Raw genomic sequence first — 20,845 nt, 5'->3', positions numbered from 1 at the left:
TATGTTTTTCAAAGCATCAGTCTGAGTCGCTCCTGTTCCTTTTTGTATTTTTAGATTTTAAAAAAAGTACATATATGTATATATGCAGACAGAGTGCTGTGATTACATTGCTGCAATCTTCAGCTTTGGTCACTGAGATGTTTAAGGCAACAGACCTGAGTCATCACACATCTGTCTCGCCAATGTTTGAGTAAATACAGCAGCTGATAAGGAACAGAATGCAGAGGGAGCGTTGAGTCACCTTACTTATTGTATTTCATGTGCACAGACTCACTAAGGAGGATTAATAATATCTATAATTCAGTAATATCAGGGCTCCCATGGTTGCAGATGCAGGGAGTTTTTGAATGAATGTAGACAACCAAGAAAAAGGGAGTCTCTTTTATATTGAGCATTAAGAAAGTTGCAACCAGACCGTTTATTAATAACACCTCTGTATTTTATGACTTTTTGTTGGTCTAGACTGAAATATTTTCAGCTTTTTTTAGCGCCACCAGCAGGTCAAAGTTTTCATTTGTCTGGTGAAACACAGACAACATGTCAACATGTACTGGGTGGATTGGCAAACACTATGGTAGAAATATTTCTCTGTTTTTAGGACAAAGAATCCTAACAATTTGGTGATCCCCTGACGTTTTCTCTAGCACTAACATGAGATTGACATTGTGGCTTTTGAGCGAAATGTCTTTACAACTATTGGAAGGATTGTTTGGTTCAGACATAAAACAAGATGAGTAGAGTTTGAGTTTCACTTTGTTCCTATTATTGCCTTCTCACTGTGACACATTTAACTCATGTAGGCGTGTCCCACTACTGATTGTATCTAAATGTTTTCTTCAGTTGATCATCCACTTAATATTTCCATAAGCCATTGTGTGTGTCGGCTTTGTTTCCGTGACTGTTGGCATGACAAAGGCCCACATGAAAGAGCAGTACAGCCAGCTGGTCTCAGACCAGTGACGGCATGGATTAGATGTGTTTCTTCAATGACTAAATATGGAGTCGGTGACAGGCTGTGCATCATCAGAAGACTTATGACTGCAAATATAATTTTATGTGCTGAGTACTGTGGCACAGTGCTGCAATGTTACTGTAACAAAAGGTTCCTGCCCTTGTTGAAAACAAACAAATTAAAGAGCTATTACCACAGTCAATGGTCATAAACTGCAGATATGGATGTTATAAATGGCAGCCTTAAGTTATTTAAATAGAATGTAAACAGTTTCAGTTAGACTGTGTGCTCTGTTGTCATACAAACAGACCTTATGAACACGGACATGCTGTCCTTCAAAACTAATCATACAAACACTCACATATTTGTCAGTTTAGTGCAACTCTGGCGACAAAGCTTCTGGGCCTAACTAGAATAAAAGAGACATCAACAGAAGTCATATATATGATACAAAGAGAATCCACAAGGCTTTAGCTGTCTTTAACCTTTCCGCTGTAGTCACTTCCCGCTCAGAGTCGAACAATTAAACATAAACCAGTAACTCCAGCCCCATGCCCCCATGTTGGAACAAAAAGTGGAGGAGATAAAGAAGAGTGTTTAATTATCTTTGTATAGCAGCTTCCTGTTAATGAATGTGTCCTAACATGAGCTGTTTCATTTCCCCAAACTATATTCAGTTGCTGTTGAATGAGGACAGAACCTTGTGTACCGTGTTATGAATGTTGCTTGCTCATTTCAACGCTGGATTTTATTAATCAGTTTAAATTTCCGTTACCATGAAAAGATACTTGATATGAACTGTATGTCATTGTTTGTTTGGTTGCTGTTTTGATTAAAGGGGAAAACCCTGTAAGGATGTATTTGACTTACTTAAATCTCACCGACACGTCGCTTTCTTTGCTCAGTGTGTTTTTCAGCTTCGGCTCAAGTTGCTCAATGTTTGTCTTTGTGTTATGAGATCTGAACACTCTTCTGTAAGAAGAAAAAAACAAAAAAAAACACCTGATCTGTGACACATCAGAAAAAATATTTCTTCTAAAATCACTTTGACTACTGCTGATCATAATTTCACTCAGCAGCTCTTCAGCACTAAATGTACCGTCACAGCTGTTTAATAATAGACGGCCTGAAGGATACAGTTCATGGATGTGTTATTATCACTACGGATACTTTATGGTCCCGGCTGTACCTGCTGTTATCAGCTTCCTCTTCTTACTTACTTTCAATTTTAAAGAGCAGGACAATGGCCGAGGTCATAAAAACTTGTCATAACAGGATGCTGAGCTTGAGCTTCTTAAATATTGAATAGTTTTTATTATCGTTGCTATCTCTGGATCTTGCAATCAAAGTCTTTGCATGTAAATAATCCCTCCCCTTAGTGCATTTTTATTTATGTGTTTCAACACTTGGTTACCAACAGTTAAATGTACACTAGATAAAAAGAACAATAAAGGAGCTAAACCCTGAATGGCTTTCCATTTCAAATCATGTTTACGAGGACATCTAGTGGTTTCTGTCTTCCATGTGTTCAAGTGAAATGACGGGACTTCTCCATAGAACAAAAGGGCTTTATTCCACAATATAAACTTGTAACATCTTCAGCTACCCCAAAGTCCTCCCCACAGTATCCTACATAACATGCTGCGGTGGTAACATGTCATCGCCGATCACCACAGATAGAAATCCATCCGTCTGTGAAGCTCTCTGTACATCACACCATCGCTAAAGCACCAACACAACTCAGCGGAGATCAACCATTTAAGTCGATTCGGACAAACATTATTGCTCAGATAAATAAACCTATTCTACAAAAAGAAATGGGAATAATTATATTAAGATGCATGTACTAAACACTGGAGTTCAAAGAAACGTATAGTCATTTTTTGGGGGGATAGGGGATGAAAACCGTGACTCCTGTCCCCTTAGCTCTGGTTCAACATGCAAGGAGGTTCCAGAGGAGATAATATTAACCCTTGATTTACCTTCTTTACTGATCTAAAGACTCCTTTGCGCTGATGATATGGAATCCCATGCAGCACAATTCACATCCTGTGTATTTTTTTTTTTTTTTTCCATTTAGACGATCACACACAATTCATAAGAAGAAAGAAATATATATATATAATATATATATATATATATATATATATATATATATATATATATATATATATATGTAAAAATACAAAAAATAACTAAACATTATAGTTCTGGACAACAAGTCAAAGAGGAGATAGCACCGTTGTTACAAAAGGGTTGGACAGACGTGTCGGAGGTTGGGTGGGGGGTTAGGATCAGTGACGCATCCAGACGGGTGGCTCGATTAAAACGGACTGATGACAGACAGACCCTATACACCTTCTCTTCATTTTCTTTTGTGTCCATCATTCAGTGTACACCTGACACAAATGTAGTCCTCCTTCTCCGCCATCTCTGCTGTAACGCCGACGCAGACCTGGTGGAACCACTGGTTACAGCTGCCGTCACACTGGACCCAATCCACCTGCAGGCAAACACACACAACCTGATTTAACCAAAGTTATGCAATTATGCAATGAGAGCAGTGAGAGTGAACAAAAACAGTTCATTTACGGAGCCAGAAAACCTAAACAATGAACAGCAACAACACTGAAACTCTCCATGGAGCTGAGGAGGTATGAAGCAGTCATGTGATCCATCGAATAAATTAAAACTATTGATTATAATAGCTTTTTTTTGTGTGCTCCAATTCTTTATTTGGATTAAGCACCAAATTGAGTTTTTCAGTTTCTTTGATCTCAAGAGGTTCAGGTTATTTGAAGTCTGTCTTAAAACATTACTCACATGCCCCTTTTTGCACTCAGAACATTGTTATCATTGGTCTTGTTCATATTGGCCGTTAAAATTATACAAACTATCATGCTTTCGAGTAGAAGAGACTAGGGACAAAACTAGGGATAAAAAGAGTTTATACTCTCATAAAGTCATGGGTCAGCTCAGCTTGGTCTCCTAAATAATCACATAATTACATGATGAAACTGAATTGTCGAGAGATTTTGAGGGAAACACATTTTCTAGTGGATTCCATTTGCTTTTGACAAACCGCAAATATTTCTCATCAAATTTGGCGTACGGAGGAGGTTTGGGTGGATGGATGACTCATACTAACACTTTCACCAAGGAGGCTGCAGCTCGTATCATGTGGGAAACTGAAAAATGTCAACATTGAAGTATCTAAGTTAACTTAAATAACGTAACAAACATACTTATATTGAGCCATATCATGTTTTACTAAACCGAACCAAGTAATTTCGTTGCGTTTTTGTCTTGTTTTGTTTCAAATTACAACATTAACCATTAACACATTCACCATCACCAGCACTGTTGTCAGAGGATTTCCTTCATCTGCTATCTTTTCTGTTTGTGACCAACATGTAATAAAGACGCTTCACATTCAGGGAGTCCAATTGCAAAAGTCTTTCTCTGCAGCTTAACTCACTTTTGTTACATGATACTTCTTACATACAATCGGCATTTGCATAATTGCTCCCTGCAGTGGAAGGAAAACCGACCTCTGCAGAGGACAGAATCTATAGTGACCCGACTCTCTCACCTCATCTCCCTCTGGCAGCTGACACCTCTCTGCCGGACACACGGCCATTTCCTCATCAGAGTCATCGGACTGGGAGAAATCAGAGCGTGGCGAGGACGAGGTCGAGGCCGGCCTCTTTTTATTCATCTTCTGTCTTTTATGGGAGTGCTTTTTGTCCTTCACTCTGTGCTCTGCATTTAATCCCTCCCTCTCCAGATGTCGCTTTGATTTCTTTTCTGAGCCGGCCATAGTTTCCCTCGCACCGCTGACGTCGTCCTGAAAATAAAAATAAAAACTGATATTGAGGCAGTTTTTAGGAGTGATTTTATCAATTCTTTTAGTGGAAAAGAGTTTGTACCTGATTAAGAGGCAGACTTTTTCCCTGAGAGTTAAACTGCATGTGTTTGTCACAGTCTGTGGATTCGTCCTGCGGAGGTGACATGCATCTGTTTGTGTGCTCGCTGCTGGCTCTGTCCAATAACACCCGGAAGAGGCTCTGAACCTCGGGCAGACACACCTGCAGCAGGAGCCCCTCCACCATCAGCTCCTCTAGATCATGACTCAGGCCTGTCACACAGGAAAACACCCAGAACATAAACACCAATAATCTATAATGAGCCATGACTCTGCAGTTTATAATAAGAAGGCACTGACCCTGCAGCGGGATGCATCTCTGCTCGGTGTAGAAGACCGTCTCCGTATGGCTTGTCCTATTCCACTCCGGAGTCAAACATGGAGCCTGTATCAAAAACATCAAAAACGCCAAACTTAACATTTGCACATAATACTTTAATTCGGATGAAGAGTGAGATGAGGAGTTACCTGAGTGTTGTCGTGAACATCATGGCTACCCGACGCCCAGCGGGTTAAAGTGGGAGGAGTTCCAGGTCTCTCTTCCAGTTCCGGTAGGTTAAAATACTGTGACATCTCCTGTGCTCGTTGCTGCCAGTTAACCGTCCTCTCCACCAGATAGTGCAGCGCGTCGCCCTCCGGCAGGCGCACCCCGATGCGCCGCAGAGATGCTAGCAGAGAGACGGCTTTGTTCAAGGGGGGCTTTTCTGATCGCTGGCACTGCGGACAAAGCCACGGCTGTGTGTCGCTGGAGTCCGATGTGTCTCTGACACACACGCTGTGGAAAGCATTCCTGCAGAGTTCACACTGTAACATCGCACCCATGGGCGCCTTCTGACAGACGCACACCTTCAGGTCCATGCAGTCTGCTGTAGGAAGGAGCTTTGACTCATTTGCTGCCCTGAGATTAGAGAAAGCCTCCATCTCCCTCGCCCGCAGCTCCTCCAGAGTTGCCATCTGGTGAACAAAATAAAGACTGAGTAAGAACATCTCCTGATAACGAGGGTTCATTAATCTTTTACCAAAGTCTCTGATACATTTATCTTAGAATTATTACACTTACTGCAGAGGTAGGGTCTCTGGTCTCTGAAAGAGCTTTTTCCACGTCACTGAGAGTGTTTAGCCTTGGCGGTTTCTTTTTGTTACTTTTCGGCGACTCTTTCCCTTTCTTGGCCTTCCTCTTTGGAGAACCTACATTTCCAACTTCGCATCTTGGACACAGGACCTGTGATTAAAAAAATAGTGTTTGTATTTTTGCACCAACAGGCCAGGAGTGTGAGCTACAACAACAACAACAACAACAACAACAACAACAACAACAACAACAACAACAACAGCGAAGGAAAGAAGAGAGGCGGACTACTGGATCACATATTAAATGCTTATTCATAAAGGTGGGTTATGTACGTGGTTTTGAAAGAGAGGAGTGAGGAATAATGTCTGAGTTGTCAGGGAGAGACTTCCAGAGGGAGGGGGCAGCTGTGGAGAAGGCCCTGTCCCCCCAGGGTCCGGGACTTGGACTGGGTGAGAGGGGTGAGGAGGTTGCCGTCGGTGGGTCTGAGGTAGCAGGTAGGCGTATGAAGGGGCAGGAGGGTGGTGAGGTAGGAGAGGACTAAATAAGCTTTGTAGGTCATGAAATTTATATGAATACCTGTGTTGGCTATTGATTTTAAATTAATATTTAATGATGCCTTTGATTTCTTACTGACTTTGTCTCAAGACAGAAAAAGAGGGAAAGAAAGAAGGACTAAAGAGAGAGAATGAAGGAGGAAGGCAGTCTTTTAAACACCCATTATGTCCTTTGTGATGATAAATACTTAAATATAATTAAATATACATATTCTGTTTCTGCTGTAAGATGTAAGATAAAAAAGGAAGAACTGGATTTAGATGATGTTCCTAAATATGTGTTAACCAGGCCGTTATTCTTAAGTCGCTGCGCTCGCTGCTGATCGGCTAAATTGACATTTAAAATGAGCAATTTTACCTCCAGTAAGGAGAGGGTTGAGTCTCTCTGAAGGAAAGTTGTAGCTGCAGATTCTCTCCATTCTTGCACTTCTACCATCAAAGACTCCAGCCGTTCTAAAGGCTCGAGGTGGACTGGAATGGATTGTCCTCGTAACACCATGTCATAGAGACTGTCCATCATCGGTGTGCAACCACCGACCTGAAAAAAAGCAAGCGATTTCCGGATTACAATCAGACTCAAACAAACCCGAATGCGAGAGAATAGTTATCCATTAAACCCCACCCTAAAGTCATGCAAGGTCCTGTTTGTCCTAACCTGAAGCGCCTCAGCTTCCTGAAGCCACTCTCTGGCTTTTCTGACGGTGTCTTTTAGGAGGAGACAGTTTGGGAGGTAAGCGGGGATGCCAGACGCCTTCTCAGCTGCAGCACTAAGAGTCTCTATGGAGTGAGGTGGTCTGATAGGCAGGGAAACACAAATGACATACTGTAGGTAAACAACCTGCATCACCTCCAAATGAATTACTCTTTATAACAACAACTGTTCTGGCATTTTCTTCAGACATCTTCACAGGAAGCTTTCTGAAATATTTTTCCCAACCAACACTTTTAAAACATCCTGTATGCACAGTTTTATCAGACCTTTAAAACCAAGACTCTCTAGATGGAATATAAATTCATTAGAAGTGTCAAACATCTGGGGCAACAATCTATTCTATAACTCAACTCTATTAACTATATTTTCAATAATGTGGGAGCCAAAATTCAAAAGCTGCAGTGAACTGAGCATGGTGAGGGAACATAACACTTGACTACACCTGACTTGAAATTAGTTTTTCTGATAATGGGGAGATGCACATTGCCGACAGCCATGCCATTAAAGCCTTTGAAAAGCACTTGTGACAGTTAATACTGAACAGCACTGAGTACCAATGGAATGAGGGCAGAACTAAATGTGTGCTCACTTTTTGTTGGTCTTGTTGAATATTCTAGCGGCAGCATTTTGCACTAGCTGTAATTAAAATGAAGCAAAATCAGGAGCGCCGACGTAATGTCACATTATTCACATACTATCAGTGCAAATACCTGGACAGAAAGTTACAGGTATTAACGGAGCAACCTATCACGTCTTCTTGGTGATCTTGTGGATGTTTTTCCACCCTGTGGGTGAGATGCTAACATCGTCACGGATCCGTCGGCGCTGTCCTCACCTGGCTTTGAGGAGACTGCTCGCCTTGTCCTCCCAGTGCTCGGATACAGTGAGCAGCTCCTGCAGGCGTGCCATGGCTTTCTCCACGGAGGGATGAGGCTCCAGGCCGACTCCCTGGTCGATGAGCCTCCTCATGGTCTCCAGAGTCAGGGTGGCTGGCTGAGCGCTGGCCTGCTGCGCCCCCTCCAGCCAGCGGGCCTGCTCCAGCCTCACTCTCAGACGGGGCAGCTCAGGCAACTCCACGTCAAAGTCGAAGCTGACGTCCAACAAGCTCTGGATCTCAGCGACGCTGGGAACTTCGTCTGCCAGGACCTTCTCACTGTGTTGTTGGAAGTCTTCGATGCGATTCAATAGTTCCTGAAGAGAGACATTGATTCAAACATACAGGAAGTCAAATCACAATCGTTCCAAGGTTGTTTGACGTTGAAACACGTTTTCTTGCTGTAATCATCCCTCCAGTTTAAACTGGAGAGATCTGTTCCTAATGTGCTTCTAATGTACGCGACAAACTCAGCAGTCCTTGGTCTGCGTAGAATGTATTTGGAAGTTTATCTTAAAGTAAAATGAAGTGTATTCTTTCCTCGCTAACATTCGCTGTGAGCAGCGATGTGGTCGTCAGTTGACCTGTACAGCGTGCGCATAAAAGACAATTTTCTGGCCGTGCAGATTAAAATGTGTAATGTGAGTTGACAGGCCATACAAGTTAAAATCAAAACGCACAGAGTCTGGACGGATTAAATTTGAATTAATGCTATTTTTTTCCTGTGGTATAAATCACAAGGATGCATTTCTCCTACCTTCAACATGGGAGCTTGAGGGAGACTGCAGGAGAGGTTATACAGCTGCCTCACAAATGAGCTCAGCTCCTCCACACTCAGCTGGCTGCATGACTTTCCACTTCCAACCCGATACCTAGGAAAGAGCGTGCAATCGGTTAAAGAAATGAACCCCATTAAGGCACTTATTCTGCTTCCTGACTTGAGGAAACATGAAGAGGAATGTGAAGGCAGCTAATCTATAAATCTGATGACGAAGAGAATATTAAAGCTACCTGGTCTGCCTTTTGCCATTCAATAGCTGCTGTGCCACTGAGGAGCACTTTTCTGCATCTTGTGTGACCAGACGTAGCCGACGCAGCAGGTCGCTCTCAGGGAACAGCTTGGACTCTGATTGAGCAAGAAGGGAGCGAAAGACTGGCAGACCTGAGGAGAGAACACCTGGTTAATCAGAGTCTCACACATGTAGAGCGACACTCACAGATTAGAGAACATAAAACACACATTAATAGCTATTATTGTTCAGCATTTTTTACCACAGTGATTGCATTTTGTAACATTTTCTTAAAAAAAACCATACCAGCAATATTACAAAAGCTAAATTATGGCAGCATGCTTTGAGATATGACATGCAAAATCACAGGTATGCTCCTTTAATACATTGTTTATGTAATACATTACCTTTCTTCTTTTCCAGTTTAGCCTCAAGAGTCTCTGTCACGAGGGAGGCCCATTGATCATACAGCTCAGCTCGCTGCTTCACTGCAGTCATCATGGGGAACAGCTCGTCCAGTGTGTACCTGAGACTGCAGGAGAGAGCAGAACACTTAATTTATGAGGTAGAGGTAATAACAGGACGCCAAAATCTACTTCAAAAGGCCCAGGGTAGTCTGTGATCAAATATATTTTACTGACATCAAGTATTAATTACATTTGCACAGCTAACAGGTGTACTCTGATCTCTGTGTACAAAGCCTGTCGACTCCCTCTTAATCAGCTCCAGAGGGACTTACTTCAGTGTGTAGTTGGTGACGGGGCAGGAGCAGAGGTCGTTGATGTGGTGCAGACAGACCAGTACTCCTGGGCTGCAGGAACAGCTGACAGCAGACAGGTAGCAGGTGGTCCTGCACCTGGCACACTGACGCTCGTCGTCCTGGAGGTGATCGTATCTTGCCTCCTTGGTAAGAACCAACCCCTGAAGGTGTGAGACAACAACAAAAGGTGTTAAAAGGAAATAGACAAATGTTTTTTGAGTAAACAAATATTTTTAACACTTTATTTAACATGTAATTGTTGCATTGCTATCAACAAAACAAACACACAGTAAAAGTGACTCACTATTACAGGTGTTTACGAACTAGGAACAAATTAAGAACTGCAGAAAGTTAGATCTGTGCACATGCTGCCTTTAAAAGAGAGTATAGCCTCAAGAATCTAGTCAGTAAAACACTTTTTTTGTAATAAAAAAAAAAAAAAAAAAAAAAAGAGGCTTTCTTACCATTTTCTTCACTTTCTCTCTTTGTTTCTGCTCTTCTCGGAGCATGGCGACCATGTCCTTGTGGACAGCTGACGCCAGGACAACATCGAGTGTGCTCGCTTTTGAGGCCATGTTGCACACCATCTCATCATGGGAGAACACGTTGTACCGGCGCAGCATACGATAGTGGTCAACACACTGCCTGCCAAGAGGCATCTGGTGATATAGAGAAGAATGAAATGGGTTGTAAGGAGAAGTCAAATCAACAAGACTACACAAACATACACTAGACACCAATGCTGTGTTACACATCACGCTGGAAGGCTATCTCAAATCACAACTGGTGCAGAATTATGCCGGCTTAGTTTGGTTCAGAATAAAAAAGCAAAGCCGGTGTAGTGAGGGGTCATCTATAAAGAGGTATTGCAGGATCTCTTCATAAAAGGAGCTTATGAGAGAGAGTTGAATATGTTGCACATGTTGCCTGCCAATAAATCAACAGTTGTCAATTCATTATACTCTCTTATCTCCTAATTTTAATACTTAATAATATAGTGTTGTTTAGAATAGTTAAATTAATAATTGGTCGATACTGCTTTCAGCGATTGGTGAGCGACCCTAACTATCTTGATCGGCACCCCCTAAAAATCAATTGTTAATGGAAATAAAATGTGTGAAATAAAATCCTACACAGAGCCAGTCCTTTCTTCTGTCCAGGTTATATTGATTGTCTCATACACTAAAACAATTACTCACACCAGTACTTGTGGGTTGGTTGGCGACCTCTTAGTTTAGCCATTGTTTTGTGTGATATGTTGTGTAATCATTCATGACTAAAATAAAACAAAATTTGAATATATGTTCTCCGTCTTTTAAAAGAGCTGCCTTTTTACGCAATAATAAAGTATTTTGATCTCTTTTACAAAGAGCAAGGTGTAAAGTGATACATACCCAGTCCACAGTGCAGAAGTTGACGGCCTCAGCGAAGTTGAAGCCCTGATTGAAGCCGCTGTGGTAGGCTCTGGGAAACGTGATGACAAACTCACCAGCACACTGGTTTGTTCTGTAAATCTGAAGGACGGCAGAGAAAAAAACAAGATGATTTATGTTCCTGTTGGAAAGAGCAGCTGCTTGTTTGTGAAAATGTTAGGCATTACTGCAGATAAAAGGTCAGTGCATGACAAAGGAGCTACATGAATACGTACTGGGACTCCGTGGGCCATCAGGGTGTTGGGGTTCATGATGGTGACCAGCTGGTGCAGCAGGTCGGGCTGAGACTCAAACAGCTCTGGGGCCAGTTTCCTCATCACCTCCTCCAGCTGTTCTGCAGCAAATCCAGGAGCTCCGTACCAGGTTTTGGGTTCCCCCCTGGTAGTGAACAAGATAAACAGAATATTAAGCTTAAAATGAAACAATAATACCAAAGTCTAGACAGGATATTAAGCGTCACAAGCCACCACCATTAATCAGTTTGCTCTCATCGAGATAAAATCCCTTAAGTACCAGTGCAGGTAGTTGATGGAGTAGCTCCAGTGATCCTCAATGTGCCAGCAGAAGGAGGAGAAGCACATGCCAACATAAAGCCACGGCAGCGTCATCCCACAGATGTCAGCTGTCACATGAGTCAGTACAGAAGGGTTCATCATCGCCAGGTTGTTGAGGTTCCAGCCACACTTCAGGTATTTCTGAAAGACAGACAGCAAAGAGAGTTTAATAATACAGGAATATACTGTTCACAACACTTCATTTTACATTAGTCTGACCTTTTCAATACCACATAGAATGCAATTTATTACCCGTTTCTTGATCTTAATGTCAGGATGATATAGCCTAGAATTATTTATTATATATCATTTTTTTTAAATACCGTATTTTCCGCACTATAGGGCGCACTGGATTATAAGGCGCACTGTCAATGAATGGTCTATTTTCGATCTTTTTTCATATATAAGGCGCACCGGACTATAAGGCGCATTAAGCGAAACAAAACAGTCAGTCAGTCAGTCAAACTTCCTCCACTTCCGTACCATTGATTCATTAATGTTGGATTCTCTCGCAGCTGCTCTATTCCCATGTTCTACTGCGTGACTGATAGCCTTGAGTTTGAAGTCCGCGTCGTAAGCGTGTCTCTTGACAGGAGCCATGTTGGGGTCCTTATACACACACACTGTAATATTATGGTGAAGCACAGTATGTATTACTCCGCGACGCTCCTGACTACGGTGGCCGTAATGCTGCAAGCGGTGCGGCTTTGTAGTTTACCAAAGTCGTACTAAAACATGTTGACAGAGCGCCGTGTACCACACAAAATCGCTTCGAGGTCAGTAAGCACAACCAGAATTAATCCATATATAAGGCGCTCCGGATTATAAGGCGCACTGTCGTTTTTTGAGAAAATGAAAGGCTTTTAAGTGCGCCTTATAGTGCGGAAAATACGGTACCTAGTTTCGCACAGTATATAACAACAATTTCCTAATGATAGAATCAATACATGTGACCTGGACCCAGAAAAGCATAATATGGATGGACGGATGGATGGAGGACTGGATTTACCAATTCAAAATAATAAATTGTTTTAAGTTAATTTAAGTTTTAGCTTAAAGATTCGGTGTGGCTTGTTTCACTGGTTTACCTCATCAGCTGGAGAAACTTTAAATTTTCCGTTCGGAATGGGGAACCCGCTCCCAAACTCCTTTGAGGCAATATCTGCTCCGTATTCTACAGTAACGTCCTCCTCGATGGCTCCCACCAAACGCCAGAACTCTTTCTCCACCAGCTCTGTGGGTACCATCTGTAATGAAAACATGAAGCAACATTCAAAAAATAAATAAAAAATACTCACAGCAAGAGAGACTGATAGATTTACTCTGGAACTGTTTGTACTTACATGAACTGGCATGTTGAAGTAATCTGATTTGAAGGCATCAGCCATTTGTCCAAATGCACGGAGGGAATAGTCTCTGTATGCTTGTTCAAAGCCAAACGCCTCGTGAGGTTTGTTGCATTCCTGCGGGTAAATAAAAAATAGACATAGAACATATATGTTAAATGTGTTTGCGGGACATTCTTATATCCTTTTTTTATGTTATAAATGTTTGTATAAACTCCCTTTTAGGATTAAACAGGTTAGCATCAAGAGTCCATTTGCACAGCTCATTAATCAAGAGTCCATTTGCATCACTTTAATCTGACTTTACCCTCACCTGAGCGAGGCACTTGGGGCACCTCCAGTCTCCTTTGGGGATGTCGGGTAGGGGAGGGATGAGGCAGAAGGTGTGGTAGCTGTCGTCACAGCCGTCACACAGCAACAGACGTTCTTCATCTCCCCCGCTGCCACACACCAGACACACCACCAGATCCACCTGGAAAACAAAAGGAGGAAAGATTGTAATGAATCTGTTTCAGAGCCATGACTACTAAAAAAAAAACCTTTATTACTAGCTGCATAAGCACAAGCTATTAATAGGGCTTCTATAAACAAACTTTAGATAAACAAATAGAATTTTACAACAAAAGTATAAGGTTAATAGATTTAAGATGGGTTTCATCTTTTGTTGATGCAAGACACATTGATATCACATGCAGGTATAGCACATCCAAAAGAGGATGTAAAAGACATTTCTACTTACTGGACTCGGAAGAACAGGAGGGATGATTTTCTTGTACCGTGACTTGGATTTGTCAGCTTCAATTATTGGTTCTTTACTTTCAACTGGTTCCTGTTTCACTGGAATTGGAATCTCTTTTTCTGCAAGATAACAGGAAACATTAAATACACCATTACAAAATGTAGAACGTATGTTTTAAACAGCGATATAGACATTTTAAAGTGTCTAGTAATGTAGGATAGAGGTGTGGAAAGGTTTTTATTCTTAGATGCATCAAGATGCAGACCTGAACAATTATGCATTGATGCAGTGACAGAACTAGTCAAGAGCTTGGTTTCATTCCAGCTCAGTGTGAATCTTTACTGCGTTTTGCTGTCACTTGTTTCTCTCCTTTGATCTCTGTGTTTCACTGGCGGAGACACACACACACACACACACACACACACACACACACACACACACACACACACACACACACACACACACACACACACACACACACACACACACACACACACACACACACACACACACACACACACACACACACACACACACCTTGTGTGTGGAGAAGAGAGACGGCACTCAGCAGTTCACTAGCTTTTTGCTCTCCATACCAATATTAGCTACTCTGTTGTCAATAATGTTGGGCTAAAAAAAACCATGTATGCAGCCTGAAATTCAACCGTGGTGTTGTAACCATGTTGGGGGATGCAGTGACTCAAACAAAGTAAGAGCAGAAGAGCTATGAGTAAGGCAAAGTCTGCTTTACACTGGGCTAAATCATGCATTGTAAATTGCCATAGGCATTCAGAGCTTTGTCTTACAGCTGCCATGTGTAAAAACCTTATTGTTGTAGATTACAAGACACTTGTCATGCACTGCACAAAGATGTGTGTTTCATTTTTGTGATGTTTATGTGCTGATGTGGCTCACACAGATACTGGTATTAAAAAAAGATGCGGCTTTATATATATTATAAACTGTTGTAGACAGATTTTTGAAAGCTCTTTCTAAATAAAAATGGGAACTCTGATTTATCTGACTGCTTGTATTAATTGATGAAAAAGTAGCAATGTGTAATAATGTTTTTAATTGAGAATCGTTCTGCATTCAAATGAAATTGTGAGGCCTGTTAAGATTCACACCTGTAATGAACAGATACATCAGAAGTAATCAAGTGAACTCATTTGATGCCATCCGGCAGCCTCTCTTTGAATATTTGGAGAAGATAATAAACAGTCTAATGCTATTTACTGATTTTTGTTACCAACATAATGAAGGATCCTTAGGTTTTGTTTTGAGCATTTACTTTTCTTTTATCCTTCCCTTCTTGTCTTGTACTGTGTTATTTTGAGTTAAGTTATGTCATTAAAAAAATGGTGTTAGTTTTGTATATCCAATAATTATCTTGAAATTGCATTTGTATATTAACCAATCATTCCTTTGTCTGTATACTCACATCATTAATTTTTTTGTGTAAACATTTTTAACTGAGAATTGAGTCAGTATGCACAAATGATTATGGTATTTGTCAACAATTATAACTCCTATGGGGACATATCTCATATTTTTACAGCTGTGTTTTACAATATTTCATGCATTATTGGTTTATAAACCAGTCTACAGTTATAACCGCCCACAGGACGAATCCAAGTTGTTGAAAGATACATGACTGAGAGCTCATCTCTGCTTACAACTACACTTTAGTGTGCTATAAACCATTTCTAAAATGTTTATATACTGCTTATGAATGCCAAATGGTTTAACTGATGTGCAGTCATACTGTAAATGTTATGAGGGTAACAATTCTTTCGCTCTGGGATGTGGAGCCTGACCTGGTTCTTGCTTGGCGACAAAAGAACCCATCCTCCGCCTCAGGTTGGGCTTGCTGTCACCCGGCTCACCTGGTTCAGTTTTCACACAGATGTCCTACAGAAAGAGTAACAAGTTAAACTGCAGGCAATTTAAAACTACCAAAATCATGATGTAGAAATATGTGGAAAATAGTGACGAGTGGAGTCTGTGCTGATTGTTTCAGGACAGTTTTTGTGGATTTCTTAAACAACACCCACCTCACACTTCATGCGCTTTCCTCGGCGAGCAGTGGGGCCAGTGTCGGGCGTCTGGGCCGTCATCCTCTGAGCCTGGTCCTGCAGCTTGGCGTCCTTGGCGTCCATGCTGTCTGTGCTTCCTGTGCTCTCCACTGGCTGGATTGGCTTCGGAACACACTGAAGGAAATAGCATGCCAGTTAAAACCACAGCTCGCTGGCTATTCAAAAGAACATGCCCGTGTCTAACTGGAATAACCGGCATGTTCAAATGCAGCAATTGGTACGATATGAATGGAATATTAGATGCTGCTTAATATGGCCACCAAAACAAATACATGAAAGATTTTATTGTCTAAAACAGGAAGTGTGAGTGAGCCACAGCTTGCTCTTTAAAAAGAGATCCCCTTATATGAGTATTACTTCCATTTACCAGCTGTAATAAAATAGACATAAGGGAGTATCAGCAGCTACCAAAAGTGGTTCAAATACGGGGATATACTCGATCAAAGACAGTATATGGTACTAACTTAGTTTAAACTTAAACAGCCATAGGACCAAAAAGGCCATGAGAATGACATGTTTAGTTAGTGTGTCACCCCAAACAGGGAGCACAGAAACTAAGGAGGAACATGCAGGTAAAGAATATCCGACATTCAAGGCGCTGCCTGTTGAGTTAGCAGTTTAAATATAGTTGCACTTGAGAATGATAGAAGAGAAAATACAACAATATTTGAACTGATAAATAAAAAGCACCAAATTTAGGACTGTTTCCTGTCACACAAACAAAATAATTGTATTTTACATTTCTCCCAAGATGCATGTTAAGTGTAGGTTAAGGTGAAATATCCCTTGTTTGAGGTTATTCTTCTGCTGTAAAACCAGTTAGTGAGTGTTTCAAGAAGGATTAAATACACATTACCATGCCAGGAAATATTACAAACAGTAAACTGGACATCACGTATACTGTCCAGCCGTAGATAAACATGCATTTTTCTTAATTGTGAGGCCGAGTGGCTTTTAACCATGACACAAACATACCTTTTCAAGTTCAGGATCAGCCTCCAAACGCATCTGTTTGGAAGCTGGCTCTGGTGCCTGAGGCAAGAGAGAGCTTAGGTAATTAAAAAATTTAGAGTGACCTCTTTCGAGAATACCAATCTAATGGCTTTCATAAGCTCTCTTGCAACATGTTATAGAATATTTGGGTGCAAAAGCGATTAAATAACATGACGAGACACCAGATTGTAATTTCACGCTCGGAATATTAGTCAGACAACAGAGTTAACTTCTCCAAAAAAACCAACTTTCATCTCTAAATAAGATGCATATCCTAATCCATCTGTTTCCAATCCTCTTTATGGTCTTAATGTAATCCATATTCCCTTAAATCTTTGATAGGAATAGTTTATTATTTATAATAGCTTACTCAAAGTGAAACACAAATGTTTTAGCATAATAAATATGTTATTTAACTTTGACTGTAATGTTAAATAACTGGTATTAATAAAAGGTATGGGTAAGCGTTATTAGGGTTTTGTTTACAGATGAGCCACATACAGCTTCTCTTTATGAGTATCAGCAGGAACAAGATATTCTGTCATAATGATGCATGTGTCCAACTCACCAGCAGGTTTGCCCCACTCTGAAACAGATTGTAGGGATAGAGAATCTTCTCATAATGCCCTCGCAGGTGTGAGCCGACAGCTTTACCAGGGGCGAAACCCATCTGTAGTGCAATCTTGGTCCATCGCCTGTCCTGACAGACGATGTCAAATCCTCCATCATCTGCTACCAGCTGAAATGACAGTGAGATACGTGAATGATGCAGGTTGTTTAATTGCAATTTATTTAAAAAAATAATAATGAGCAGTGATATCAATTATCAACCTTATTTAGTTTATATAAATCCAAAATCTTTCTCTCCACGTGAGGAATCTTCAGGGCACACCCCTGCAAATCCCAGAATTTGGCAATCTGGTCCAAGAAATTGAGCTTGACTCTGGTCTGTGCCTGGATAAAATACAAGAAACAATGATAATAGTCGGTCACAAATTAACTATGCTCAAAGAAATCATCCGAGACACGGAAGTCAAGGCTTTCAAACCAAGGCAATCATTTGGGAAAAGTAAATAGGGCTGAATTGAATTTGTATTCAAGAACAGGGTAGTGTGTCCTATTATTTAAAATAAATAAATTCACTTCCAGTTTATATTTCAAGTTTGGATTAAGTAACAATTATGAATTGTAATTTCCTGTCAAAATTTGCAGTGTATCCATGTTTTATATTATATAACTACAAGGCATTAATAACATTAATCTTCTTCGTTATTATCAGTGTAGCCTGCATAGCCCGAGTAATGACATAAACAAGGTAAAGACATGCTGTTGAAATGTACAATTTGACTGATGTGGTTAGATGATTACTGGTATATAATTTGAATAACAAATCTCACCTCCAGCTCATTGAGCCTCTGGATCCGAGGAACAAAGTGAAGTTTGTCAACGTCACAAGCAAACGGAGGTTGCCAACCCTACACAGCAACAGAAATACATACAATGGCACATGAAGGTCATAATAACACATAGCCTGGATATTTATGCAGTTGGCAGTTTTTTTCTGATTATTATTATTGTATTGAAATGCTGAATTAGAAAAGGCAATTTCTTTTTCCTCTGCAGATGGTCGCCTTTATGACAATTGTTTTTCAAAGCACGGAACCTAATTAAAGAAATGTCTATATTCTCTACTCTCGGCGACTTAAATAAACTTAAATTACGCTGATAAAAAGAGGCAGTTTAGTATTTGTGAGAATGAAGTCTGCCTGAAAACCAAGGCCTCGCTGATAAAGACAGAACACACTGATCTTTCTCAGTTTATAACTCACAACACCGATCAATATTTGTGTCAATACTCAAACAACACAGCGTTTGCGTGCACAACAAAAATATCCTATTGTATAAGCAGGATACCCAAGTCCTTGTTGTTGAATCAGTAGCCAACATCCCCCCACTGGCACACAAAATGGCCAGATGGAAGAAGACTCATTCACCAGCCCAGCTTACCACAAAGCCAACATGGAGGACAACACCCTACAACACCCACACATGAACAGTGGTTACCTCCCAAGACATTGATATTACACCAACAACAGTCACAGCTGGTTATTTAACAATGATAGTGGACTTTATATGGAAACAACCCAGGGTGCCTATTGTGCCATCATGATGCAATGCTTATGACAATGCAACCATTAGAGGGAGCATGCATTTAGGCTGCTTCATGACATAAACACACTCTGCTGCAGATATTCATGGGAAGTGATGGATGCAAATGACCCCATGTGCATCATGGAGATCTGACATCAAACACAATGAACCTGCAGGGATGTGAAGGCATTAAAAAAAAAAAAGGACATAAATAACAACAGCTAACACCCATGTGCATCATCATCATGTCTGCATGAAGCAGGAGGATGAATGTCTTCCGCTGTGTCAAACCCTGGGAGCTACACCATGACAGCTTGGTTGGTTGAGCTTCCTAGCTAGCTAGCTAGCGTTAGCCTAGCCTAGCCTAGCCTAGCCAGCTTTACGTGACTCAATGGACCGGGCTTTGTTGACACACGGGCGAACCGGGAGCACAAATGCACTTTTTTAAATACACAAACACGTCTGTTATTTGGGGGCTTTTTAAAAAAAGAATAATAATAATAAATGGAGCAGAAGGCATCACTGTTGTGGACGTAAACAAACACGCACAGAGAGGGATGGGAGCTAGCGGAGCAGCGAGCAGCACAAAGAGTGAAACCCAACGGCGGCGTTCCATCCGCCATGTTGGATCGTCCCTTTAAACCCGGAGCGCTCATGTCCATCTACCAACGTTCTCAACGGTTAACGCTCTCAACGGTTAACTGGCGGAGCCGTTGGAGCGTTCTGTCGTTTGAATCGCACTCACCGGGGGCGGCCGGACTTTGCAGATGCCCGTTTTCTCGGCGATGGGACGGATCTTATTGATGAAGGCAAACGGGTCTCTGAATTCTTCCCAGCTCGGCTCGAAGACCGGGCACTCCGGGGGAGGCTTGAACTCGTCCGGCCGAGGATGGCTCATCGTTTTTCGGACCCGAAGGACAGGGGTCACACCAATAAAAAGTGTCGTTCTGGAGTGTGTGTGTGTGTGTGTGTGTGTGTGTTTTTTAAAAATCCCCGTTTTTGTTCAGACTCGGTGGCAGTCAGTCGTCACCAGCACGAGAGGAGGCAGTTCACACACACACACACACACACACACACACACACACACACACACACACACACACACACACACACACACACACACACACACACAGAAACATACACACACACACACACACACACACACACAGTTCCATGCACAGTGAGGAGACTGTTCCAAGGCAGTGAGCACGTCCGCTGAAAAAACTAGACACCAGACGGTTGTAATTGATGTGGAAGTGATGAACAATGTTTGAACCATGTTTGGTGTTTTACCTTCTTCTCAATGTTGTCACTGCTGTTGTGCAATAAATATTAAAAATGGTTTTTTTACACCCTATTTTGTATAAAGACATCATATTTGTAGACAATAAAACAAAACACTAATACATCTGTGCAATACAAAGATACTATAACTATAATTATTCTGTCTATTTATAAGACTTTTTTTAGTTATTGTGGATTTTTTTTTCTTATTTACTTATTTAAAATACTTTTTCTACTATGTACCTTGTTTGCACTATATCTATGCTGCTGTAATCCTGTAAATTTCCCCACTCTTATTTATCTTATTTTATCTTATCTTATCTTATAAAACATACAATATACGAATGTAGGACAATAAAAGGGAATGAGATATTTTTATTCAAAAAAGAA

General features: G+C 41.1%; 1 protein-coding gene across 2 annotated transcripts; it reads right to left on the bottom strand.

Moving 5' to 3' along the window:
* Window positions 1–3,136: 3,136 nt before the first annotated feature.
* On the bottom strand, window positions 3,137–20,220 carry kdm5bb (lysine (K)-specific demethylase 5Bb). Of its 2 annotated transcripts, XM_054608874.1 has the most exons (28): window positions 19,917–20,220; window positions 18,418–18,495; window positions 17,852–17,974; window positions 17,589–17,759; window positions 17,003–17,059; window positions 15,986–16,141; window positions 15,749–15,842; window positions 13,932–14,050; window positions 13,506–13,664; window positions 13,190–13,309; window positions 12,935–13,093; window positions 11,806–11,987; window positions 11,508–11,670; window positions 11,254–11,373; window positions 10,324–10,518; window positions 9,839–10,020; window positions 9,507–9,631; window positions 9,101–9,251; window positions 8,847–8,961; window positions 8,051–8,406; window positions 7,159–7,297; window positions 6,862–7,041; window positions 5,938–6,099; window positions 5,346–5,831; window positions 5,178–5,262; window positions 4,882–5,090; window positions 4,545–4,799; window positions 3,137–3,455 (listed from the first exon to the last, which is right to left on the bottom strand). In XM_054608874.1, the coding sequence occupies exons 1-28, from the start codon at window positions 20,067–20,069 to the stop codon at window positions 3,318–3,320; spliced, it is 4,632 nt and encodes a 1,543-aa protein (XP_054464849.1). In that variant the 5' UTR covers window positions 20,070–20,220; the 3' UTR covers window positions 3,137–3,317. The 2 variants fall into 2 exon arrangements, with proteins under 2 accessions (XP_054464849.1, XP_054464851.1); XM_054608876.1 differs by lacking the exon at window positions 17,003–17,059.
* Between the last annotated feature and the right edge of the window lie 625 nt (window positions 20,221–20,845).

The sequence above is a fragment of the Anoplopoma fimbria genome, chromosome 12, assembly GCF_027596085.1.
Source record: "Anoplopoma fimbria isolate UVic2021 breed Golden Eagle Sablefish chromosome 12, Afim_UVic_2022, whole genome shotgun sequence".
NCBI classification, from domain to species: Eukaryota; Metazoa; Chordata; class Actinopteri; order Perciformes; family Anoplopomatidae; genus Anoplopoma; species Anoplopoma fimbria.
This window is presented reverse-complemented; position numbering and strand designations above follow the sequence as displayed.

Excerpts from the sequence above, each read along its gene's own strand:
- kdm5bb (XM_054608874.1), bottom strand. The coding sequence starts at position 20,069 with ATGAGCCATCCTCGGCCGGACGAGTTCAAGCCTCCCCCGGAGTGCCCG. Across the intron at positions 11,988-12,934 it reads AAGTTTCTCCAGCTGATGAG|AAATACCTGAAGTGTGGCTG; the intron begins GTAAACCAGTGA and ends TCTGTCTTTCAG. Across the intron at positions 11,671-11,805 it reads TCCATCAACTACCTGCACTG|GGGGGAACCCAAAACCTGGT; the intron begins GTACTTAAGGGA and ends GTTCACTACCAG.